The sequence below is a fragment of the Lepisosteus oculatus genome, chromosome 3 (genome assembly GCF_040954835.1).
Source record: "Lepisosteus oculatus isolate fLepOcu1 chromosome 3, fLepOcu1.hap2, whole genome shotgun sequence".
Taxonomy (NCBI): Eukaryota; Metazoa; Chordata; class Actinopteri; order Semionotiformes; family Lepisosteidae; genus Lepisosteus; species Lepisosteus oculatus.
This window is the reverse complement of record NC_090698.1, coordinates 2,570,848-2,597,527: the sequence shown is the minus strand read 5'-3', so window position 1 is coordinate 2,597,527 and position 26,680 is coordinate 2,570,848. Positions and strand designations below refer to the sequence as shown.

General features: G+C 53.9%; 1 protein-coding gene across 10 annotated transcripts in view; it reads right to left on the bottom strand.

Annotated features, from left to right (window-relative positions):
• The window catches only part of LOC102696625 (protein jagged-1b), a 47,713-nt gene extending 21,569 nt beyond the window's left edge, over positions 1-26,144 (bottom strand). Inside the window, exons 1-4 of one of the 10 annotated variants that reach the window (XM_069187801.1) lie at positions 22,911-23,824; positions 22,562-22,701; positions 21,133-21,325; positions 15,797-16,111 (exon numbers count right to left, since the gene is read on the bottom strand). In XM_069187801.1, the coding sequence (XP_069043902.1) occupies positions 15,797-16,111; positions 21,133-21,252 (435 nt within the window). In that variant the 5' untranslated portion in view covers positions 21,253-21,325; positions 22,562-22,701; positions 22,911-23,824. The other 9 variants (XM_069187805.1, XM_069187803.1, XM_069187804.1 and 6 more) reach the window with 9 other exon arrangements.
• Between the last annotated feature and the right edge of the window lie 536 nt (positions 26,145-26,680).

Sequence of the window (26,680 nt, the reverse complement as noted above, 5' to 3'; positions counted from 1 at the left end):
GCAGTGGCACAGGTGCTGGCCTTGAACCTGAAACTACATGTTCACAAGTCCTTGACTTTAACTGCTACACCCAGCCTCCCTTCACGGAACAGACAGGACTGCTCCCTTCACATCAGTCAACGCATGTACCGCAGCTATTTGAAAGCTAACATCAAAACAATTTAGCTCGGCTAAAAGGAACCAAAGATCAAGAGTGCAGAGTAAACTACACAACATTGCGAGCTGAGAGGTGTGTCTCCTTGGCTCACGCCTGGTGCTCGTGACAAGCTGTGCTGCCGACAACGTGTGGCGATTGTGCAAGAAGACTTTCTTACAGCTCCTGGAAAAACTCCCCCCAGCTCGGCAGCGCCCTCTGTCTGCAGTCTTCGCAAGGTTCTGTGTGATCATCACTGAGGGAGCTGCCTGTGGTTCCCCAGTCAAACGCAGAGTTTTATTTTGGACGTCCGGGAGAGGTTTGCAGGCATGCCCCAACCACTCCGCTATTTAGCGGCACTGTGCCACAGCCCTGCAAGTAGCAGCAGCACCGTGGTCGTAAATCTCGCCTCACAGACCTGCCCGGGGCTCCCACTCTGAAGCTGCACAGCAGAGCGCGTGAGCAGCCTCCGCCTCATCTCACCCGGCGTGTTCTGTCCTGGGTGCAGGTTGTGTCCGGTTTGAGGGGTACGAGAGGTGGCTAACCCCCACGAGCGTCACAAAATCACACCTGCAACTGCAAGTCCACCCATCCCCCACCAGAGAACCTCTGATTCTTGGTTGGGGTTCAGGTAACCCAGAGCCCATCACGTGGCGGTCCACACCCGGGACAAGACACCTGTCCATCACAGGGCACTCAGACAATCTGTGGGCAACAGTCAAACAAACTGGACAACCGGATGAACACTCCGGGTCAGAATCCAACCGAGGACTGAAGAGATCCGGGCCAGCGGTGCTGACCACATCACCACCATACTGCCCGCAACTGCAACTAAGAAAAGTGCACCGAGACTTTGAGGACCAGCATCTTGAAGCTGCCCTTTGGATTGGTCTGAAACCCCACGACCTTAGAGCCAGTGGCGATACCACCCTAAACCCCTGTAAGGGCAGCTGTCAGGAGCTCCGCCAGGGCGAGCTGGTCAGGACTGGCCTGCCAGAGCTAACTCAGGAAGATCAGGTCTCTGCGTGTGTAGTGTCACTGGTGGAGCTTTTTTGTTCCCCTCAGTAACTCCTAGTGCGTCCGCACACTTACAGACATAATGGATAATCGAGTTTCAGACACAATGCCAAGATTTATGCTTGTAGCTTTCGGATTGTAAGCTGCTGAAAAATGGTCATTCCTACTTCCGTGAAATATTAATGCTATTAAAGGGCAAACATTTTTAAAGTAAAACCCAAAGCATCTGCCACATGGAGTCTATCTTCCCCTCCTGGCTACAGGCCACTAGTCCTGCAGCAGCCTCTGCATTCGTCCCAAAAAACAATGCTTTGGTAATCCCAGCAAAGTGCTTTATTTTTTAATATTTCAGAAGAATAAAGTGACCACATTGAGGTTTTAACAGGAATGTGTGATGGGCTAAAGGAAAAAAAAAGTGCTGTGTCCTGAATCCGCCTGGCCTGTTCTGACCTGGAGTGGCGATGGAAGCCAAGGGAGAAGAAAGGGAGCGTGGGGGAGCCACAGGAACACAGGGACAAGGCTGGGATGGCTGGCCAGGCAGACGGGGAGATGGAAGTACCCCCAGAAGCACACTGGAGGAGATCCATCGCTCCTGAGACCGAGAGATGGAGAGCGAAAAGAGAGAGCTGTCAAAACCTCAGGTCAACAGTCTATTACAATACCTAGCACTGGTGCTCCAGTCCAAGCAGACTGCTGCTGTAAAGCAAATCCATTTTGTTTCTTAGATTAAATGGGCCATGAATCAATCACTTCGATTGATCTTATTGCGACCTCCAAACAGCAAATCTCATTTCTCAGCTTTCCATTCAATACCAGTTGCCTAAAATATCCCTGCGGGCCTGAGTGGGCCTGAGGCCTGACCCAGCGAGCTAATTGCCTTCCAGCCAGGATGCTGCTCAGGAGGGGCCCCAGAAAAGAGAGATCTACACACCTGTTATCCCATCTTCACAGTGAGCCCCAGATCCCAGAGCCTCCCGGGACAGGAAACACAAGGCCACACGGACATAGGCAACATCGCTGGCATCCTCCCAGCTGTCAGACAGACCTATAAAGAGCCTCTTGTTCCCCACTCTGCTCCCTGGGACGCCCAGACCTCCTGCGCTGCACCGCAGCTGAGCACACTGCTCCTCATTTGACCCAGTTCCTTTTTTTTAATTGGGGCCTAATATTTCTAAAAACGAGACGCATGTTTCAAGAGACTTGCGAAGCTTTGGCTGCTCCGTGCAATCTGCAGCCTCGTTAAGAGGCCGAAAGAGAACAGGCAACGTGCTTCATTCGGCTCGGTTGAGGGGTCAGTGAACTATGCCAGAATGAAAGCGGACTTCCTAGCAGAGCATTTCACACAAAGAGCACCTTTTCTCCTGGTAATCCAGCCTCCCGGCTCTCTGTCATTACTGCTCTAAGTTGTGGGCTAGCAGCAACTCCCCTGACAGACGCCCACCCATTAAATCATTCTTGGAAACTTGCTCTCCCATGATGCTCTTACTTAAGCAGACAATAGCTCACGTTCACATCGGATACAGCCCTTAAAAGAACTGAATCTCTTTGGTCCGGAAGCACTTACTTTGTGGAAACTGTCAGGATGGGTTTCTGGGACAAACTATCCAGCAAGGCGACAGTGGTCATCTCTCTTTCATGACTCACCCATGCTTCACTGTGTTCTACTCTGCTTTTACCATGGAATACCACACACCTCTACAAGGGCTTTTCTGCTCAAAACACCATCAGATCATATCGCTGCCGAAAATAAATTTTAGTAACATTGTATTTCTCATTGTAGGCAAATTGTTCTTAAAATCAAGGTAATACATGTTTTCCTAACAAGCAATTTTGGCAGTAAGGAAATATAACCTGATGTCAGAAATTAAATATTGGATTATCTTGAAGATTCAGCTTATTCTAAAGGAGTGGATAAGTTATTCAAATGAGGTTTTCAACCACATGAAAAACAAACCAAGCTATGACTTGTCTTTGGAATGAGAAATGCTAAGAGCAAAAATCACGTTTTTGACACTGAGCTGACACGATGAAGCTCTACAATGGAAAGTGGACAAAAAAATACTCTTGTTTTTAGAAGTCATTGCAAAATTAGCTCAGAACCTATTAGTCCGACCTCATTAGATCTCAAACGTAAGCAAGGCTGGGCCTGGCCAGTACTGGGATGGGAGACCCCAAAGGACAATCCCAGATTTCCGCCATTAGTGCTGGTGGTGGACAAGTAGGGGGCGCTCTTTACTCTGGACCACAATTCCCAGACCAATGCGACAGGGAGCACTGTGCTGCAGGAGGTTTCGTCCTTCGGATGAGATGTAAAACCGAGATCCTGACTGTTATGTCTAAAACACTTTGGGATCCTTTGGGATTAAAAGTGCTATACAAATACAAGGAGCTAAAACTATTAGAAATCATCTAATGACTCCAAAATCGTAAGTAATGATCCTGTCCCACTGGCAGTAGTGTTGAGTGCATGCTGGATTTAGATTTTTCTCAGCTCTGTGAGATGTTTCTGTGTTGCGTTGTGTGAGGCATCATGTTGCATGTGATTCCTGGCCTTCCCAGCTGCCAGGAGCAGCTCAGTTGAATACACGTAGCTACAGAAGTCATCACACGGGACCGCAGGTAAACGGAACTCTGTCTGTCCTTTCAGCATCGACAGGGAAGACGGAACCTTCACTCCCAACATTGCTGCTGACCCCCAGCATCCTCGCAAACCGCCCCCAGTGAGGGGCGAGCTTTCAAACCGGAAAATGCACGATTCCTGCAATTCCTGATGAAAAAGGACTGAAAAAGAAACATTCACGCTGTACTGAGTCAGCTCCGTGCCTTCTCAAAGTTTATCAAGATTTTCCCAGGCTGGAGAGAGAACATCCCCCCACAGTTCTATCTTTCACCGCCGATAGTGCACATGTGAAACAAGTGTGCTACAGTGTTTAACTGGAGTTCAAGGACAGATCCACGCTTGGCTCTTAGCTTCCCTTAGAGGGGCCAGTCCTGTCAGTTTTTCTGAACTGAGGCCATATAGCCCTCTTCTCGGCTGGTCAGAAGAACGAGAGCCGGGGCCGCGGAGCCCTTCCGAAGGGAGAGAGATCGGCCTGTGACTCGGTGTCCGTGCCTGGACGGGCTGAGGAGGAAGTCGCCAGAACAGATATGGGCAGCGGCCAGCAGCAGGAAGCCCTCGCTGGCCCCTGTGTCGCGGTGGATCTCTCACCTGCCCAGGCCCTCCATGCCATCCACCAGCTACCATGTTTCTGATTCAGGACACACAACCTGGTCACCATCCATCCATTTTCTACCCTCTCTTTCCAGTTCAGGCCCGTGAGGGAGCCGGGGCCTGTCCCAGCAAGCAACGAGCACAAGGCAGGGTACAGCCACGACACACACGAACAAAAACACACCCACATACACCCACTCACACCAGGGCCAATTCGCCCAGAAGTCAGTTAACCCACCAGCATATCTTTGGACTGTGGGAGGAAACCACTGCACATTACGAAACCCCCGCGATCACAGGGGGAACATGCAAACTCCGAGGAGATAGCAATCCAGGTCCAGAATTGAACCCAGGGTCTCAAGGGAGACGTGAAGCAGTACAATTGTAAAGAAGGAAAGAACAGTTATCGTGCCCTGAAATGTCAGTGTCGTCTTACAGCATTCGTGCACACTTTCAGAAGAAAAGCACGTCCCTTGCCTCTTTCACTCAGGCCAGGAAGAGCTTTAAACGAGCAGGACTCCGTCAGCCTGCTTTTAGAAAATGAGCCGGCCTGAGCCGTCCCAGAGGAGATCTCAAAAGGTCAGGCACACAGAACGATGCAGTTCTCAAATCGGGAGTCTGAGTCTGCCCACACTACCCTCAGCGTGCCAAACACAACAAAACCTGACATGACTGAGCGTGCAAGCTCATCACAGACACTCGCAACACCTTTCCGAATCGCACTTCTGGAGGCCGGACTGAGCCGGTGGAGTCCCTGATGCGAAGACACAGGGAGGGGGAAGAAATGAAGGCTCTTTCCCACGCCCCGGATCCAATTTTAAACAGTTTCTAGGAATTACACAGGGACGCAGAGGAGTCATCCTGTTTTCCCACAACACTTCCCTGCCCCCACTCCACCCCAGAATAAACACTGGCCATCCGCACGACCAACCCAGTTTCACCCTACACGATGCACAAGGATCCGAGCTGTCAGACCCTGAGGTGCATGAGCCACCTCCTTTTCGTGCTCCCTCTTGTATCCCCGACCCAACATGTCCTGAGCCAAGGCTGATGGCGGTAACAGGGGGCTGAGTGGTACTTCTTTTCTTTCAACGGCAGAAGCCAAGGGAAGGTCAAGGTCGAGCCAGTGAAGGGGCAGGGGGCAGGGAGAGGCGGTGACATAGCTACCATCAATGGTATGCAATCATCGGGCTTCTATTCTCAAGTCTACTTGTAGTCTGTGATAAAAGGTCACTATAAAATAAGAGAACATCATAAATCACAGGTAATAGTGAATGTGTCACACAGTGGAGATGTGCACTGTGTGAACCCCGTAGAAGCTGCCGGACACAGTATGAGCAAGAACAGCAAACGAGGTGGAAGATTTACAGTCCAAGACAACAATTTTCACATGGCCTGTGCGGATACCTGCCGCGAGGATCAGCTGTGTTTAACTAGTCCTGCAGTGTCTCTCACGGGCCTTTCCAGTAAGAAAAGTGACTAGATGACAATGCCCTCATTCCACCACCCTGCCCTTCATCTAGTGGTTTGTAATGAATTCATATTGTTGTTTTATTGCTTTCAAGGAGATGATTGTCAGGGCCCTGAATGCATCTAAATCGCCTCCTTCCCTCTCAGCACATCCCTCCCAGTCAGGCGCTGCTCTCAGGGGTGTCGGTAGCAGATTTATTCCTGTTGTCCCAAGAATATTGCACACCGGCCTCATAAAAGGCGCTCTGTGCAGCCTAACAGAAAACGATAAAAGACTGGGAAAGCACGGATGTCTGGCACAGTGCAGCCCTTAAATCCAGTTTTCCCACAGAGAAGACAGCCCGACCAGCAGCCCTGCGTTTAGGGGAGAAACTCCTCAGAGACATGCCAGATCTCTGGAGATCTTGCTGCTCCGACTGAGGGAAGAAGTACATTAGTGTTCAGCTGACCGGTGCCTCGCCGTGTCTTCTGGCCTAACCAGTGAAGGCAACGTGTTGTGGTTCTGTCCTCTGGGGCCTCACAGGAAAATGTCCAAGGCTTGGATTCATGAAGCCGTCTTGCTGGGGATGTGAACGAGACTGGATAATGGATTTCCTCGGCACAGGAGGGTGCCGGAGGCCCGTGTGTGGAGAGTCTGCGAGCTGACGCCCGGCAGGCCGCACCAGGAAAGGGAGACGGCTGGGATGGGGGCCGGCCCTGCTCGCAGTCACAGGGGGGCCCGTCTCAAGGCTGAAATCGGAGCCGTCCTGAGCCGAGGAGGAGACAATGCAGGGTGGAGATAGGGGGATAGCCTTACAGGGCTGCTCCCACCAGTGTCGGGGCAGACAAGAGGGGGGCTCGCCCCAGCACTGGGAACAGGGGCGCGCCGACATCCGATCCCCGTCTCCCTGCCTCTCCGGCTACTTCCCCAGCGCACGCCCCGGGGCGAGACAGGACACAGGAGAATCACGGGCGGTTTGGCTCAGGTGTTCACACACAGCTTATAAATCCCAGGGCCCCATCCATAGACTCCCACCGAGCCACAGTGCGTCACGTGCACCTCATCCCCCGCCGCACGAACGACCAGGCCAGCAGAACCACACTGACTTCACGGCACTGACCACTACAGCACAGGCCTTAACACTGCAGCCCCCTCGCTGCACTGACCACTACAGCACAGGCCTTAACACTGCAGCCCCCTCGCTGCACTGACCACGACAGCACAGGCCTTAACACTACAGCCCCCTCGCTGCACTGACCACTACAGCACAGACCTTAACACTGCAGCCCCCTCACTGCACTGACCACGACAGCACAGACCTTAACACTGCAGCCCCCTCACTGCACTGACCACTACAGCACAGACCTTAACACTACAGCCCCCCCGAAGCACAGGCCTTTAAAGATGTAGTGCAATCACATTGGTCAGTTATTCCTCCAGTTTGATCAGTCACAAAAAAGCGAAACAGATGATCTGATTGGGATGACATTAAAATTGTATTTTCCATGGAAGATATTTGTGGTCAGCACTGTAATAGGATCGGGATACAGTGCCTCAAGCATATGGAGTGGAGAGGGTGATGGGGTGACAAAGAGCCCCTGTTGACACTTGTTCAGCTCGATGTAGACACTTCATGAGTCATTCCCATCAATAACTGGGATCTCAGTCTTCGCCATATCAGAAAAACCACAGATCAATAGGAGCATGGGATCGATGGCACAGGTCGATGGGTTTACATGTACTGCGAGAGCCAAGCGATACGTGACTCGCGTCTCCGGCTGCCTGTTTCTGCTTCCTAACCTTTTCCACTTCCACACAGATCCCCCTGGTCTGGTCCACCTCTGGTCAAACTGACCATTTCACCCCTCCTCCTTTTCCAAGGAGGGCATTTTCCTTCCAGAGAGAAGCCTCCAGACTGGCGGAGAGCTGGGGAAGGTGGGAAATGGACGCCCGTGATGACATCCTGGGCGATCCTCGATACTAATGATCATCCCAGGTGGACAGACGCCTCTCACACACAGAGCAAGACCAGACGGGGAACTTGATGACGAAGGAACTCCATGCAGAGGTCTTGCGGGGGGGCTCTGCATGCTGTGGCTGGAAACCTGGAGCAGCAGTGTCTCTCTCCTCCCCCTGATCTGTGTGCACTGGGCCTGCGGTGTGTCGCCCAGGAGGGGCTGCTCTTCAGTGGGGGTGTAAAGCACCCTGAGATCCTTAATTTGTAAAAGGAACTGTTGCTGCTATCGAAAGACGGGACATGTCCAAGTTAAAGATGTGTCACGCCCTCTGCAGCCAGAGGGCGCTCCTTCTCTGTCCTGTCCCTAGTTTACGGTCTGCTGTCCTTCCTGTCCCTCTCTTTCCCTTGGGCTATATATTTCCGGGTCTTGCACTCTGTCCTCGCTCAACATTGACGTTCGGATGTCCTGAGACCCGCCTAGCACCAGGGCGCCCCACGTCCGCTCCCTGAGGGCATAGGTTTCTATACGGCATTCCTGAACTCTTTGCACTAATGAGCCCAGGCCTTTTTCCCGTCTCGCCGCTACACATATGGGTCTCTTTCCGCTCTCCTGTTCCCCACGGTTAGTCCCTTTGGACGTCCGTGACAAGATGCCCGCGAGGCATTCCCAGTCAGGCGCACCTCGGAGGAGCGTGTGGGGAGGACAGAGTGCGCCGCGGCATGTCTGCGTGTGCAAGAGCACGCTCACGGAGAGCCACGCAGGCCCCAGCGTGGGAAGGAGGAGAAGCCCACACGCGCTTTCTGAACCCCGCGCTGCCCGGCATCTCCAGGTAATAAGAGCAGCAAAGAATAGAAAGCAGATCAAGTTTCAACTGGAGCAGGGCGGGGGGGGGGGCGCTTTCCTGAGAAACGACTGCAGAGTCACTGCTGCTACCCGGGCCTGGCGTCGCCCTGGGAGCTCCTGGCCTCATTACTGTGTGGAGCAATCCTCTGTGTGCATACTGTAGCCCCGCACTGCACACTGCGGCACGGCTGTGATGTGTGTGTAGGCTTATCACTGTAGGAGAGGATTATGACTCTGTGCTGGGTACATGTTTAAAGCACAAGTAAAGAAGAATTTCTGATTGTGTATCAAATTGGATGTTTTTTTTTTTTGCACAGCAGAACCTTGGCACAAAGACTGATCCTCCTGACCAAGCCGGTGCAACACTGTGTTTTGCCAGTCAGCCTCAGAGCATTGTGCAACACTGATTGCCTCCATGCAACATGATATGAACCCTCCTTCAGCACTGGCTACTCCTGATAGAGTAACCGGACTAGAAGTCAATATAAGCAGGTTATATGCTCAGAGAATTTCTTCAACATACACACTTCTAATGCATAGAACAGATTTTAAAAGTGTGCACGCGTTTTTGACAGAAGATAAGCTCACAAGGAAAGATTACAAACACAAGGTCTCATCCACACAATTCTTGAAAATTCCCATCGAGTTGGCTTCTACAGTACAATATAGCTGGGGGTTTGCCTGTTCCCTACACTCACTACTCTATGTGCAAAATAGAGACCCGTTTTTACAGTCCTGAGTGGATTTTCCACTTTCCTGGTCCTCCCTGACCTGGAAGGAAATTCTTGGGTTGGCTTTGACAGTACCTTTGAGGGTTTTGAATACTTTGAAAATTGATCTAATTCAGTGGCTCAGTGGCTGATCAATTCCACAATTCTCACAAGTTCCAACTCAGACGGCTTCAATAACATTCCAGTCACACCCACTCCTGGGAGTGTGTCTCTTCTTAATTTCCACCTTTCTCGTCAGGGCGCCTGACACCCCATTCAGAACGTGCTGCATGTGGGAGGAAGACACAGAGTGCTCTCCTTCTCTCCAGGCTCTGCTTTTTGCTGGACACCCTGACAAGCAAACTGCTCCCACAGCCACAGGCTGCCTGCTTGTGCAGGCTTTCAGCACGGCGCTCGTTTTGCATCAAGTGTGTGCACAAAGAAAAAAACGAGGATTAGCTTAACGGAGGGGGGGCAGGTGAAGGAAGGTTTCCATGTGTTCACTTTTGCTGTCTGGTTCTCATCTACAATCTTTGCAGCTGAACCAGATTTAGCCCTGAGCTAAAATGTTAGGATGTTGTGCGCAGTAAGGGCTTGGATTCAGGGTATGCAAGTCACGCAGTGCATGACCAGGCAGATCTAAACTGCTATATTAACATACTGCTCAATCCTTACCCACAGAGTTTAGTTCTATCAATTTTCCATACGTCTATATATGCACATCACATGTGGCTTATGCCACACGGTCAGCACCATCATGGTAGTACACATTCTTCTGTCATGTTGCATGGGCTCAGCATAACATGACACTCTGCTGTTACTGCACTGTGGCATTGTCAACACCCCAGAGAATAAAACATCTCTCCGTCATGCAGAATGGAAACAACCTGTCAAGAGTCAGTCTCGCGGAGCAGTCCTGTCTGGGGGTCCCAGTCATGTCCCTGTGCTTGTTCCACGTGAGCTGAGCCCTTAACAGACCGAATATTAGGGTTAATTTGAACTATTTAATTGTGAGCAGGAGAAGAGTCCAACCAAGTGGCTTGCTGCTTCAGTTGAGGACTCTTCAAAGTAAGCAGGCTCAGCTGCAGGACTGAGACTGGGACCGCCTGGGTTGTATCAAGTTAAAGAAAGTTACTTTGCAGAACTGAAGAGTCAGGAGAAATAGAAGAATCAACAGAGAGACAGTGTATTTCACCCACATGTAATGTGAGTTATATGGTTATTTTCCATGCACGTTACGCAGCATGTTTATGTGTTTCTCTTGTGGGTTCATTAACAGGTCATTCCCACACGCCTGGCTTGAAGATGAGCCGCACACCAGCAGGGCGCAGATCCTGCCCGCATGCCCCTTGCCATCGGAGCGCCGGGCCGCAACAGGCAGCAGCCAGCGAGAGCCGGCCATTCCCGCATTCCCGCACCCTGTGCCCGTCCCCTTTCCTGCCAGCACGGGGTCGGCTGCTGTCTTTTCGTTTTTTCTGCGTTATCGAACCGTGGCATCTCTCGGCCTCAGCGCGGGCCGGCTCTCCGGGTTCAGCTGCAGAGCAGCAGCTGGAGAAACGCTGGAGGAAAGTCAGGCCCGGAACCCGAGAAGCGGATCTGAATGAGGCTGCTGACAAAACCCGGAAAGAAGGCGAGCCGAGTCGGCGCTGAGTGCAGCCTCGTCAACAGGACTGTGGAGAACTCGGCCTCCAGCCGCGCGGATGAACCACACCTGTGTCAGTTTCCGAATCACCGCACGAAAACCCACGGTGACTCTGCTGACTGCGGCGCACACTGCGGGCGGAGGCCGAGTAAAGCGTTAACAGACACCTGATCCATAAGGGGAAATGAATCTCCCGCTTCCTGCAAAGCAGTGCCGGAGAAAGCGTGTCTAATAGAGACCATGTGCGGGTCAGAGCGAGGGCGTGGCGAGCCGGCACTGGGACACGGTCTCCAGACAGGCAGCTGGAGCTGGTCGCAGGAAGTTGTAAAAAAATCACAGCAGTGTGCAACGCTGCCCAGTGTAGTGTGGTAGAAGCAAGTAAAGAGCAGTAAAGATCAAGTTAAGATCAGTGAAACTGCAGTGAAAGAGAAAGAGAAACAGGCTTGTCCTGGGAAGCCACCATCTTGGCTCAAACCCGGACCATGCTGTGTCCTTGAGCCGAGATGGCTGCTAAGCGTTGAGTAAGCAGGTGTGTGTTGAATTACCGAGTGTGGGTCACTCAGGGTGAGTGGAACTAGCCATACCCCTGTGTCCATTAAGAGGCTTACAAAGAGCAGCCCATGAAAGACAGTCAGCTCCAAGCCACAGCAGAGAGGGATCCTCGTGCTGATGGAAGAGGGGAGGACTAGTTTCACAAACCAGCGCTGAAGGAGGGAACAGCAACAGGCTGTGGGGCACAGCCCTGTGGGGATTCGAGAAGTGAATGACGCTGTGCATGGGGGCCCCACCTGGTCAGACCATGGCTAAGATATGAAGCAGCAGATCCCTGGGTGCAAGAAGAGAGTCAAAGTGTAGGCCTCAGGGGGTGAACTCTAAACACTACTAGTCTCACGCACCACACTGAGAGCTGAAATGTACAGCCTCCTACATTTGTGAGATACACATGCGCGTAGGAATAGAGAGGGTTCTGTGATCTGGTGAGCGGAAGGATATCAGGCATCAGCCAAGGAAGATGATGAAGATGATGGCAGAGCAGGAGAGGTGGCAGTCGGCGCTGTGATGTTCAGAGCCCGGACTTCGACTCTGGAAGTGTCTGGCACTTTGTGCTTCTTTCCTCTGTGCCTGACTGAAATCCAGAGCTCCAGTCGGTGAAGCCTAGCTCTGGCGGTGCAGGGTGAGACCTGTTTCCTGGGCTCCAGCTCCCACTGATCCTCAAACACCTGCAGGAGCGGGGCTCTCCGAGAGCAGGGCTGTCACTAGCTGGCCCCACCTGCACGCAGTCCAGTTGGAACTTGTTGCATATCTCTTCACGCTTCACTACAGGAGTCTCTCACAAAAATCTCTCACACACTTGGAGGAAGTGTCTCCTGCTTTCACTGCTGCCTCTGCAGAGCTCTTGAAACGTGACTCACAGTGAACCACTCTGAGGAGCTGGAGGTGAAATGACCTTCACTTTCACATCAGAATCTCCTAATCAGCTCAGAGTGTCCTTTTCTTCCTGTGTGACGCTCATTTTCCCGGAGGAGTGTGCCACCCTGATATTCTTTCCCTACAGTAAAAATACCTTTGACAGAAAATGTGACGCCAGCACTTTGTGCACAGGATCACAAGTTAAAGGCCCGTCTCCTTTTCCCAGTGAGGTGAAACTGGGCTTCAACCTGTGGTGGAGCTTCATTCATCACTCACCTGAAACTGGATGCAGACCGATTGTTCCAACAGGCCCGAGATTATCTGCCTACTGACCCCTTTGATCCTTTCTCCAGTCTCCAGCTCAGGACGTGCACACGCATCCGATTCTCCCCGGAGAGAGAGTCGGCCAGCTCGGCTTTCTCCCAGGGACGCTCCTCACCTGCCTCCCTCCCAGCGGAGACCCCCCCAGGGGAGCAGCGGGTCCCGCCTCTCACAGAGGCTGCCGGACAAGGCTGCTCTTTCAGCCTGGCCGTTTCCCAGGGAAAACCGCTCCTTCTCAACACCCCCCCCCCACATGCGCTACCTTTCCCTGAAATCGATACCGTTTACTGTTCTATGAGAAACCTCTCCCTCACACACAGTCCAGGATAAGCATGCATCCTTATTAAAGTTCAGCACCGCTGCTCTTCTGCAGATTGTTATATGTTATATGTTATATGTTACATGTTTTATATGTTATATGTTATACAGCACAGTCTCGATTATCCGACATTCCATTTTATCCGACATAGCAATCAACATGCTATATACATATATGCTATGTACTGTATGTGTGCGCATGCATAATGTTTTGCCCAATCCCATCCTGCTTTGTCTCTCAGTGCGTCAAATCCTGCCATCGACGTAGCCCCGCTCGCTCGTTTGCACTCATAAATATAATTGTGTTATTTGAGAAACATGACAAGTGCGAGGAGAAAGAAAGCAGTTCTTTCAGTGGAACAAAAGCTTGAAGTGTTAAAAAAGGACGAGTTCATTGCAAAAAACTTGCATCTGAATTTGGTGTGGGACGAGTTGCAGCTGGGAGAGGAATAGAAATGAGATAGAGAAGTGGTGCTCTGACCGGCCTTCAGCTGAAGGACGAAAAGGTCGATGAAGCTTTGTTCTTGAGGTTCATGCAGCAGACGGCATGCCTATCACAGGTCCGATACTTCAAGAGAAAGCTCTGATTTACAGTAGATTAATAAACTAGATTTCATACTTATACTGCACTTCCATAACTATCATTTGTCAACTCAGTTTTCGCATTATCCGACATTTTCAATTATCCGACACGCTATCGGCCCCGTTTAGGTCTGATAATCGGGGCTCTACTGTACTTGTTCCCTGCATTCCCTTCGCTTTGCCATGGTATTCCATCATTCCATCTTTGGGAACACACTCTATCATGCTTTTTCATACCCTTACTACAGTCCTCTTTGAATAAGCTCAGATGCACACGCTCCCCGCACTGCACCACTAGATCCTACGTTGCCGCACACACAGGCTGCTCTGCTGCTGTTCTGCTCTGCTGCTGTCCCCCTGCCCTTCGCACACGGACAGTACTCTCTCAATCGTTCCACCTTCTGCGCCTCCCTGTCCTGACCCTCACCCACAAACTGCCGCGTCCATGACAGAGCGTTCCAACTAGCTGTAGCCTGTGTGTGGCACCCTGGGATGGACGCAGAGGGCAAAAGAATCACACCTCAAACAAAGTCTGCGCGTGGCATGCCCCGCCCATCAACGTCCGCCAATCACGGGCAGTGAGCTTGGACACGCCTCCCTGTGTGGCCCTGTGAAGCCCAGAGCTGCTCGGAGTATCCTGCTGTCCAGTCTATCTCTACAGCCTGAGCCGTCCTCCGGCTTCAATACACTGAAGAGGACTCCAGCTCTTTGCTGCCTGTCACCATGGTGATCCTCCAGCTTGACTTCAATGACCGAATCACTGGATCTCAGGAGAACTATTACACGAAGCTTATGCATAAGGGCTGAGATGAAAACTGAATGCATACACCAAGATAGGGGACGTGATTATTATTCTTAAACGCCAGACACCTTTATCCAAAGTGACGTCCATGTATACTCATTTCTGCAGCTGGGCATGTTACTGGAGCAGTCTGAGTAAAGCAGCTTGCTCAAGGGGACAGCAGCAGTGCTCCTCGTGGGACCTGACCTCACAGAACCTGGACCCGTGAGCGCTACTCCTCACTGCTGGAGTGGCTTTATAAATGAGCACAGATGTATCAGATACTATAAAGCAAGAAACGTGAGGGTCGGTTTGGACTGAGGAGAGGAGGATTCAGAAGACAGTTTTAGTTAATTCCTTCATATACAACATATAGTTCAAATTATAAACTACAGAGACAAACAGAATTTGTAATATTCACGAGTTATTAAATTAAATCTTTCAAAACTGTCTCAGTAGGTTAGTGCACGCGATCTGGTTTTGGAAAAAACAACCCTGCAAAGACTAATTGCACCATTAATTAACGCTGTGCACTGATGAGCAAAACCATTGGGCAGCACTGGCTGTGCCCTGGCCAGTTCTCCTCAATCAAATCCTTCATATCTGAAAGAACCCGCAGACAACAACTGAGCTGCAGAGCTCATGATCATGTCCCGGTAGAAAACCGTCCGCGATCCTGAATTACAGAGCAGGGACACAATGAGAACGGCTCACCAGCCACTCTCTCCCAAACCGAGGTGAAACTCAGGATGAAGGGTTTCAATCCCAAGAAAAGTGCTCTCGCTAAAACATCCTGACTGGTCAGGAGACACATCCACAAAGGTATGGAAGATAACGGCGCAGGGGAGGGCTACCTGCATTACCCCCTGCAGAGAGAAACTATCAAGCTGTAGTGTAGAAGGTTTGGTTGAAAAACTGCTGAAAGACAGCATAGATCAGTGCTCTGTGATCACACCAGGGCCCAGAGCTCCTCACCAGCAGGTTTACAGCACAAACCAGTTCTCAGTCAGCCCAGCCCAGACAAGCTGGCACTCCAAATTAGATTCACAGAGAGAGACCCCACCAAGCCAGCACTACCGATGAGACAGAGAGAGCGCCCTGATGAAGACCCCCTTTCCAGCTCTGGCCAGCCCTGGCGACCCCTAGTGAGATTTGAGCCTCCTTGCGACGGAGAGGACGACACAGGCCTCGACAGCTCCAAGCGCGTGCTCTCACACGCGAAGAGGCCCCCCCGCAGGGCCTGACGCCGATGCTCAAGCAGGAGGGTCACCGAGACTGCGCACCATTCTCTTTCCCTCAGGCCATCTCGGACTGACAGGATCTGATTCTACATCATTCGTTTCCCTGCCTGGAAACCCTCAGAGCCCGGTGCCCCGACACCCCCCCGCGCCCCGCCGTGCCCACGGGCGCGAGTACTCACCGGCCAGGCGTACTTGAAGGGGATGCCGATCCGCCCCACCTGCTCGCCGGGGGTCCGGTGCCGCAGGGAGAAGCTGTTGCCCCCCAGGACGCCCGTGCTGCCCGCGCCGAAGGTGCAGGGCCCCGTGGGCGACACCCGCACCTGGTACTCCTTCAGACACGCCCGGAGGAAAGTGTCGCACTGGTCCGCCTGGGGGCAGCGGCCCCCCGCGCCGCCCCCGCCCCCGCCGTCGCAGCACCCCCCGCTGAGCAGCAGCCCGTTGGTGTTCTGGAGCTGCTCGATCTGGAGCTCGAACACCCCCACCGCCTGCAGGACCTGGAGAGGGAGGAGGGCAGCGGACAGAGACGTGGTCAGAGACTCTCGGTCGGCTCCCGAGCCACTCCAGCCGTCCTGGACAGGGGCCCCGCCAGCAGGCTGCCGGCAGGGAGGGGGTTAACCAGCAGCAGCAGCCGCCAGGCTGGGGCCATTGATCACGGTTACTTTCTGTGCGGAGTGGAAAGAGGAAGACAATCACTCAGTCTGACCAACACTCTCCAGCTCTCTCCCCCTCGGCTATTGTGTTCCCGAAGATCAAATAAATGAAAAACGTCTTTTTCTCCTCCTCTGCCAGACAGGATGTCAACAGAGAAGCAGGGAGAGGGGAGGCCGGGCTGGAGACAGGCTGCAGTGTTTCCACGCTGAACACGCCGAGCGCGCAGCCCAGCGGGCAACAGGAAACGCCCCTGGCGTGAAGAAACAGTGGGCAAAGAGTTCGACCGGGGGCTACGAGGGGCTCAATCATAACAGAGCCTTTGTCCTGTCGTCCAGGAATCAGCTCTCCTGGTCCGAGCCGAGCTGCTAGCTAACGGCGGCCAGGATTTGTCGAGCAGCAGTGTGTAAGCAGCAGTGCCGCGTGAGAAAAGGTTATCACTGGGCACCCACAAACTCTTACGCAGCCAGGGCGAAGGAACCCAATCTCTTTAGTCTTGAACGGAGAAGCATAAGCAGAAGAGACAACTGGACACTAAAGGGAGGTTAAGATGCACTTCAGTTGAGAACCGGAGGAACGCACAAACGCACAAAGGGTGGTAGAAGTCTGGAACAAGCTGCCCAGTAACAGTGCTGAACTCAATACCCAGCCTTCTTCCAAGAAGCAACAGGATGAGGTCCATGGGTCAATGAACTGCTCACTATCACTATGCTCACTATGGACTGATTGTCATCCTCACCTGTCTTCTGTTCCCTCCCCGCTATGGCCAGTCCAGACTGGGCTGAACAGCTGCTTCTGCAGGAACACCTGGCTGAGGGCTGCCACCCATCCCTACTGTCTTCTCTGCTCTAAGAATTCCTGCAGTAGATAACTCTGTTGCACACCTGGATTCCTGGCTTCCCCATGAAGCAGATCTAGTTGTGCTCCCCAGCAGATTTCACACCTTCTCTTCCCAAGACCTGGAGCTAAAGATCAGCAAGTCAGTCAAACAGCCTGCAGCAGGGCGGCTGAATAATTTGAGTGCCGAAACTGCTCACAGCACGCCTGTGTCCTGGCAAGTCAAATGAACAAGCTCGACAAATAGAGTACAAAACACCAAGCTCAAACAGAAGGCAGCACAACACATCTGGGCACATCTGCATCTGGTAGCTTGACTCAGTGCATCGTGGAACATGGAACAGATGCAGATCCAAAGTGTCATTTCCATTCCTGACGCAAAACCACTGCGGGGACACTGAACAGCTCCCTGCAAAGCCGACAGGTACATAGAGAGGTGCTTTTACACCTTTACTGAAAACAGGGCCATTTTATCATTTATCATTAGTAACAAAAACCTGAGGGTTAAACTATGCTCTTTTGTCAATGATACTTTTGCGAGTTTTATTAAACACTCAGGGTGGTCTTGCAAGTCTATAGAAATATGCATCTATGTATTAATGTAGATTGTATACAATCACTCACCTGCTTACATTCTAATACGGTACAGCTCAATTAAGGTAACCAGAGAAACATTCTTTTAGAGCACAGATCTTTGCAGTGTAATGCCTACATTTCCGAACAGTCATGTTTTCATTGGAATATTTTTTTTTAAAGCAGCCCTATCTGGGATGTGTGTAATATCGACAACAGCGAGGCAGCAACTGGGACCTTTCCTGCAAGGAGTTTGGCTCAGAGCCTGTCTGTCTGCTGACAACTCTGGGACAAAGCATCGCTGGTCCTTACAGATGGGTGTAAAAAGACACTAGAAAAGTGCTGCTTCTTTTCACAGAACCCCTCCATCTTATTGGACCTGGAGCAGCCCCAGTCTGGAGAGACACGCTGGAACGGTGAAGTCCTGTGGCACCCAGGGCAACAGGCACCACTCCTTCATCGTGCCAGATCGCTCTTCATGGTCAGACCTCAGACTGTGCCTCGGTCAGGAGCATGCTGCTGTGCCTGGTGCACTGTGAGAAGGATGGGCTAGGCCAGCAGCCCTGGGCATGGACAAGGTCAGACTCCCGCTGCACAGCACTTCAAATCCATTCCTGGATTTAAATGCCAGGACAGGCTGTCTTGGAACCCCAGGGATCAGGGCGTCTCACTGTCTGTGGAAATTCACCCAGCGGCACCAGCGAGGCCCTGGCAACCTCTGCTCCAGCTCCGCAAGGGAAAGAGAGAACAGCTTCCAAACCATGTAACACCTGATGCTGCCACTAACAAGACCCCTGAGACAACGATGGCTGTGAGCCCAGAGACAATGCTGGAGTCTGCAATGGTGATCTCACAACAGAGAGAACCACTGACACAGTGACTGAGAGACCCACCGACACACAGACCCACAGACATACTTAACCACTGGCACAGTGACTGAGAGACCCACTGACGCACTGAACCATAGACGCACCAACACACAGACGCACTGACACACAGAACCACTGACACACTGAACCACAGAAGCACCGACACACAGACCCACTGACACACCGAATCACTGGCACAGTGACTGAGAGACGCACTGACACACTGAATCACTGACCCACTGAACCATAGACGCACCAACACACAGACCCACTGACACACTGAACTCAATTGTCGTGCCATTAGTCTACAGCTCTTAAAATACAGACCCAACCCAACTGCTTCTCACGACAGGAGCCCTTCTGAAGGATCGGAAAAAACGGACAATTCTTTCCTGCACATTTCTTTTCAGCCAGCAGTGCAAGGACATCAAAAGCCTTCCAACATCTCAGAAACACATGAAGAATTCTCTGGGCCCTGGGAATGAGGCACCGCTGCCCAACCTTGCAACCCAAGCCTTCCCACTCCTGGGAAAACTGTAGGAAGGAGCGAGCACATGGCATATTGACACAGAGCAGGAATAATAAGGCACAGTCCCGCCACTACGCACCCTGCCTCACTGGACCTGCTTACTCCCAGCAACCAGCGGGAGGGATTTTCATCCAGCAGCTGAGAGAGAGGGATCTTGAGCCCCTGCCCGTGACAGTGCACTCCGGCCTGCAGAGATTCTTCGCATATTTACATTTCAGCAGGGTCTTGATCTCTCATCAGGCCTCTGGGAGACAGGGGGCCGAGGCGGGGCCCTCAGGCTGGCAGACACACTGCCCCCTTGCCAGCGCAGGGAGGGAGCGCCCAGAGCAGGGGGCACGCTGAGTGACACCAACCTGCCCCCGGCCCGCAGCCTGCAGACACCAGCAGGGCACCATCTGCGCCCCAGCCCTGCCACAGCGTTGGCATCACGAGGTGGTGGCGTTCCCCCAAAACCACAGGCTGCCATGGCGATGCCTGCCTGCTGCTCCTGCAGCTCTGCTGGGCCTGGCGAGGGCACGGCTGTGGCCCGCAGCTCATCGGCACCTGCCAGTGCTCTCAGGAGGGCCTCGCACCTCAGTAAACATTTCCTTTAGACTGATGTGGGATACAGGTTGCTGCTTTCCACTGTAACTGCTAACAACCCGGGAGAAAAGATGCACAGCTCAGAAAACGGCAAAAACCGTTTTGACGCGTCACGCAAAAGATGGTTTCAGGCGTTTTTATGGGGACTGTTCGACTCTTGCACAAGGTGTAACCAGGACGGGAACAGCGTGGGCCAGGTACTCCCACTCGAGTCGCCTAGCGCACGAGTGACCGGGATCTCAGCGTCGCCCCGACGACTTTCCTCTGGGTGTTGAGATTCCGGCCGGATCTCTGCTCGTCTCCGACGGCAGTAAATCGCTCGCAGCCGAGACAAGCGGACTCGGGCGGTGGGGAGGGGAGCGTCGGTTGTCGTTTCCTCTGCCTTTCATGATCCCTGTGCGCTGACGCCGCGCCATCTCCACGGCGCAGGAAACAGCCCCTCGGGCACTCGCGCGGCCGTGGACAGGTGGTCACGAGCCGGCTCGCCCACCCCCGCGCGCACACCCCACTCACGCTCGCGCTTTCGCTCTCTTCCGGGGGGGTCTGCCTTCCAAACACGCGCTGGGGTGCAGTGAGGGGGACCCCGATACCACCCGCGCTGAGGGGGAAGTAGGAAGCAGGCTAACTGCTAGACAAACCGATCACGCTCTCACGGTACAAAGGGGTTTATAGCGCCGTTTCTGCACTCGGAGGCGGCGGGGGTGACTCTGGGAAAAGTTAGACCGGGCACATGTCTGAGGCCAGCTGACTGGGGCGACAGCGTGTGGACCCCAGAGCAGAGTACCCGTCACGCCTGGGTCCCCAAGATGCCCGCCGGACGCGAGCCTGAGGTTCGGCATCCGGCTGACCCCCGAGTTCCCGGAGCCCCGGGGCACCGATTCCAGGCGCTTCGCCGGCGGGCCCGCGGCTGCAGCGTTATAAGGCGATTACATGTGTTGACCCGGTCAGACCGCTGTCGGAGAGAGAGACAACCCGCACGTTTCCACCCCCGGCTGCGATTCCTCACTCTCTCCGGGGTGAAACCACTCTTTTTCTCACTTCCTCTGCGTTTTCCCTTCAGACTGAACTTAATAACACCCCGCTCAGCGAGAGACGTTTGGTGGTGGTGGAGGGGGGGAGGAATTCAGGAGAGGGTTTATCTCCGAGTCTCAGCTCGTCAATCAACGCCACTCCCCAGATAAGTCTGTTGCGCAAAAAAAAAGAAAAGGGAAAAAAAATCAACGTTCACACAAACATCCCTCTCAGCGCAAATTACAGTCCTGCCGGGGTGATTCAGCGCTGCGCGCAAGATGACCCTCCGCCAGCAGCGCCGAGCCCGTGAAATCGCCTCTCGCGCGGAAGCAACAAGTGAAGGCAGCCGGACAGGTGCTGCTCCGGGGCCCCGCACGGGCACAGCCCCCGAGGCGCGGGGGACACGCGCACCCCAAGCGGCGCCCGCTGCCAGGCGGGCAGAGGGGCGGGAGATCCGGTCCCTTACCTGAGGCTGCAGCACCAGCAGCACCACGCAGACCACCCGCCCGTCCGGCATCGCCTCTCCGCCCCGTCTCCTCCTGGTCCCCGTCAGAGCCGCCCGGGTCGCCCCGGGCTCTGGACACATCGGCTCTCTGGGGACACCCCGTCGGCTCGTCTCCTACTCGGTGGTCGACATGTTCCGCTCGCTACCTGGCTGTCTGGAGTAAGAACCGCGGGGTGCTGTTGGGCTGGTGCTGGCTTTATTCCGACCCCCCCCCGCCCACGCACAGAGAGTGGGGCCCGTCTAGCGCCTCTGCTCGACTCGGGGACCGGCGGCTGTGCACGGCCGGGCCAGCGCTGTCATTCTAGTGGGGTTCCCTGCACGCTCCCTCGCTCGCACACGCTCGCCGGGTGCCCGCCTGCGCGACTGCAGACCGCTGAGCGCTCCCGCTGCTCGTCTACTTGGGGAGAGGAGGGGAGGGAGGGTCCAAGTCGGGAGAATCCGCGTCTCGCTCTCAGAGCGGGCAGAGCGGGGGAGGCGCTCGAGACCCCGCCACCTCGGGGACCGAGAGCCCTGGCAGGAGGCGCGCGCGCACTGCGCCTCTGCGCGGAACCCAGTAAGCTCCCAGAAGAATGAGACTGGTTCTGTTAGGTCACTGGCTGAGCGCAAGTTGCCATGTTGGTGTGTGTGTATATATATATAGTAAGGGCATATTTACAAAACAGACAGGTCAGTCTAATTACATCTCTAAGGATATCGGGTATTAACTGACGTGGAGACGTTTTTAAAATGATCCTGATCAGGGGTGCCCCATAGCGTGCTGTCGTTCCTCGACCCTTTTGTGTTAATGTAATTATGACTTAGCCCATACGATTAGATAAAGGACTCTGTCGGCTCACTCCGCAGAGCCAAGAGCGAGGTAACCGCGAGGGGACCGGAAGAACGGCGTTCACATCAGCCACGTGCTGAAATTGCGGGCGATCGTGACGTAGAAGCTTGACGGGACCCGGAGCGCGACTCTTAACTTTTACTGTCATCCACCCTGCTCAGGTTTGACGTCACTGGGGGCAACACCGCCGTTTTCTTAAATAAACGAGACAAACCGCAATTGTGGGGTCTGGCTGAAGAGGTGCCCGCGACCCCCGAGTCCGGGAGGCGGAAGGCGGGAGGGCAGCTCCATCAGAACCGGTTTTGGATCGATCAGGTCACCTCCAGGAGCCCTGCTGTCCGTGTCGTAAGAGCAGCGTCGTTCAGAACCCCTCTGAGCGCTGCCGCCCTCGCCGTGTTCGTGTTCAGAGGAGAAAGACAATTAAGGTCCAGAATCACCCCCCAACCTAAACAATGCGTCATCGGGGGGGAAACAAAGCAAAGTAGCCTCAGTGCTTTGAAATTCGACCGGAATGAACTTGATTTTACATTTCTAGAATTTAAAAACAACGATCAGTAGACTGACTGCTTGTTGCCACGACAGAGCCGCCGTCAGTGACGCCCCGGGACACAGCGCTCGGAACCGGCCGGGAGAGGCGGGAGACCGGCTTCGCCGTCGCCCGAACAGCGCAGCCCGTTTCCGAACAGGAAACACGGTCTGGGGGCCTTCAGAGGGAACCGGGAGACAGAGTCGTCAACGTGTGTTATTGGAAACGCACCATCCGACCCCTGAGCGACAACTCTGCTAACCAGACCCACGCACACTAACGCTGCTCCTCCGGGCCAGTCAAGAGCTGTACATTCGGAGTTTGCTTGTAGACCCCAGTTCTACCTCTGACAGATCCTATACAGTATTTCTGCACATATACACTTGCCCTCAGACACGTGAAGTCCGCCTGCCCACGGTGAAACGCCACTCGTGAGCTTCCCGGTCTTTCTGTCGGTGGTATTGGAGGTTATCGGCCCCCCGGATCGAACCTGAAGGGCGCTATATTATTAAAAAACGCCAAAGCACAAAATCATTTAAACTGTAAGGCCCGTCAGTTCTGAATCTAGGCCACGTCACAATCGAATCAAATGACGTAACTACACGTTGTTTGCCGGCGTCCACCCCTTTCTGGCCGGTCCATTTGAGTCAAGCCCCTCGCGGGCACCCTAGGCTCGGCGACTACAGCACCGCTGGACCCGCAGCGATGACCAGTCCAGCCGCCAGCCCTGTGACGTGTGAGGGGTAGCGGGTTTGTCTGGGCGCCCAAGCGAAGAAAAGCACTTGCCGTGAGCCGACCACGACCCCAGATGTCACAGAACGGAAAAAGAATACTTGGCGGAAAGGCGCTACACCATCGAAAGGGAACTGAGATCGCGGGGAAATGCGAATTGAAACTAATTTCTATACTATCATTTTTTTTTCCCCACAGGGCCCAGTTCCTGTAGTCATAAGTTAAGAAGTGGGCACAATGTACCCGCTCATTCCCCGCATAAAGGGCCGGTTATTCTTCGAGGTTTCACTGGGGAAAGTCACTGCTGTCCTAGCAACCGACCTCTGCTCTAGAAGCGCCCGCCGTTAGGAAATACAGTAGCTCCTTTGGGCCACCCAGGCTGATTAGCATAGCGGGCATGCTCAGAATTTCAATAGCGCTCAGCAAACCGGGACAAGTCGGGCGGCGGGGCCGCAGCTCTCTCGCGTGAGCACGATTTTGTGTATTGGGCTCCCTCTGGTGGGCAGGCCTGGAAATGCACAGTAGGGTTACCCCTTAACTAGGGGTTGATTTTATCAATAATGATAATAATAATAATAATAGTAATTCCTTATATTTGAGTGGACACTCCACTCAAAACGCCTCATAGGTAATGGGGATCCCCTCCACCCCCACCAGTGTGCAGCCCCACCTGGATGATGCACCAGTACTCTCCCCACACACCAGCTCTGTGTGGGGAGGAGAACAGAGTGATGAAACCTGTTCAGAGAGGGGGATTATTAGGAGGCCTTGATTGGTAAAGGGCAGGGGAAATCTGTCCATGATGTCGGGGGTAACACCCCTACTCTTTTCCAGAAACGATCTGGGATTTTTAATGACCACGGAGAGGTCGGATCTCATCCGAAGGACAGCGCCTTTTTATAGTATAGTGTCTCCATGACTGTACTAGGGCATTAGGACCCACACAGACTACAGGCTGAGCGCCCCCTACTGATCGTTAAACTTTCAAAGTGAAAATCCATAACTCCTGACCTCCCACATCTTGGATCTCCGCAAAGAAGGTGCTTCGCTACTCAATGCTGGATTCTGGTCCAGAGCCCACGTGGGGTAACTTAGGGGCTGTCTGCAGCTTCTAACTGCTTACAGAACTTTACACACAGGGTGGTGGGAGTGGGGAACAAGCAGCCCAGCCATGTGATCGAAGCCGATACCCTGACTTCTCTCGGGAAACAGCTCAGGAGACGTGCAGATCCTCTCAGGAGTCGCAAAAAATAGTTTGGCTTTTAAGCCAGGTGGTCACAACTGGGGACCACGTAGCCCTCCCCCCCACACCCAGACCAGGACCTTGGGGGGTGCAACGCAAGAGCAACTCCAAAACACCAGTCCTGCCCACGTGACGCTGCCTCCTCTCTCCCCCTCATGACCACAAGCATTGAAATTGTACCTCTTCCCCAGTCTCCTGCCTGAGCGTCTGCGTGGGGCCCTGTGTGGCGGGCGAGGCCTCACCTCACCTCTACTGATAATCTCCCGCTGGGGCACCCGGAGCAGGCTCTCGCAGGTGGGCCAGGACCCGGCGGCCGAGCAGAACCAGTTGCGAACTCTCAGGCTTCAGCACCGGGGTTTCGGGGGGTGATGGGACGGCCGTCACAGCCGAAAGGGAGACGCCCCCGGGCTTGTGTGAGGTTAGAGAAGGGACGGGGGGGGGGGTCTGCACCTCAACAGCGGAGGGACAAAGGATCACCAACCGCCTATAAGGTGGCGATTTAAAAAAAAAAGAGGACAGTTCTGCTTGGCCTGCTGCTTCCTTTATATTGCTTGCAATGGAAAGTTCAGATCCCCTCCTTGAGAATGGAATCGGCTTGGCAATAGAGCTCAGAACGCCGATCGATCCCAAGATCTCTTCTGGCCCCCTTTTAATTTTTTCCCGATTCGACTCGCTTACCCTGTACCACTCGGTCAGCCCACCCAGACCGGCTTGCGAGGTAAGAAAGCAGTACCTGGCAGGGCTTGGGGCGCCACACAAACCCCGCTGCTCCCCTCGCCCACTCTCACCTCCTGGGGCACGCTGGGGGGACTGCCGCCCCCCCCCACACACCCGCCTCTCTCGGACCGGCGGGCGGGAGCCATCGCCAGGCTCGCCAGCAGCTGCAGGGAAGGAGCAGAGAGCGCTCTCGTCTTGCGCAACGCGCCAGCAGCGCCCGGCTCCTCTCGCGAGGGATCCTGCTGCCCCGTGCTAGGTTAGCCGGGGTAAAACCGAGCTCCGCCAGTAAACAGACTTTGAAGCCCAGCTGCAGCCTGGCCGCCAGCGGCTCCCCACGGCCTTCTCATGTGGTCCGGCAGAGCGCAGCGTCCCCCCCGCGGGGGAGCTCCCCGCCAGCGAGACGGGCCCGTCCTGCTGGCGGCGGGTTCAAAGGGCTCAGCGAGAGGGGGTGCGCCACCCTCTGCCCCCCTTCACATACGCCGAACAGCACCGCACTGCTGGGAGCAGGAACTGGAAATCCGTCAGCAGCGCACTGTTCCGCTCTCCCCCCTGCCAGCCAGCGACAACCCCCGCCTCCCCCCGACACTGCTCCAGGCAAACCGCCCATCGGAGGCAAAGCTCAATTCAGACACCCACCGCCTGGCTGGTAGCGGTCACCCATACTCCCCGGGCAGTATGCTATCGCTCAAGAGCCCTTCCCTCCTCCACCACCGCACGACTGCGCAGTTGTCCTCTGCTTCAGAAAGGCTCCTACATGCTCCTGCTCACTGGAAACGCTGGTCTGCTGTATCATAACAACAGCAGAGGAAAGAGCCCTGTAAGTGCGAATGGGAGAAAGCACCGACTCGAGACACATCACCACCAAGCCCAAACCGGAGGAGACCCCAACACCGCAGCAGGTGGCAGCCGTACCTTACTGGTCACACAGCAGCCTGAAGATGGTGGGAATCACAGTTCCCCATTTCCTTGCTGGTTTCACTGTAGCTCAAGAGCCCTGCTGTCCCGTCAGAAAGCAGAAACAATGCAACACTCAACAGCTACAAGAAAGAGGATCAAGCAAGGCGACAGCTGGCAGAGACAAAGAGAACATTAATGCTTCTTTTGGCACTACTAAAAAAAAATAAAAAAATCAAGATTTTAATCTGGTTCCAGTTCTGTCTGTCCAATAAAAGATGGGGAGACCGCAGGCTTCCTCTGAAAGGCCTTGATCCACAGGGGATGCGTCAACAAAGTACAGCACTGTAGCAGAAACAACTCCGCCTGAAGTGCTGGGAAGGCAGCCGAAGAAACGAGAGGCAGAAGAGTCCAGCCGCGGTCCCTTACAGTAAACAAGCAGGCCGCGAGAAAGGCTAACTGCTGCCTGGCTGTGGTTCTGCAGATTCAAGTGTCACAAGATAGCACTGGCGGTTTTGAGGGGGAGGAAGAGGAGCAGACCAAGAAATAACAGATTGGTGACTCACAGCAA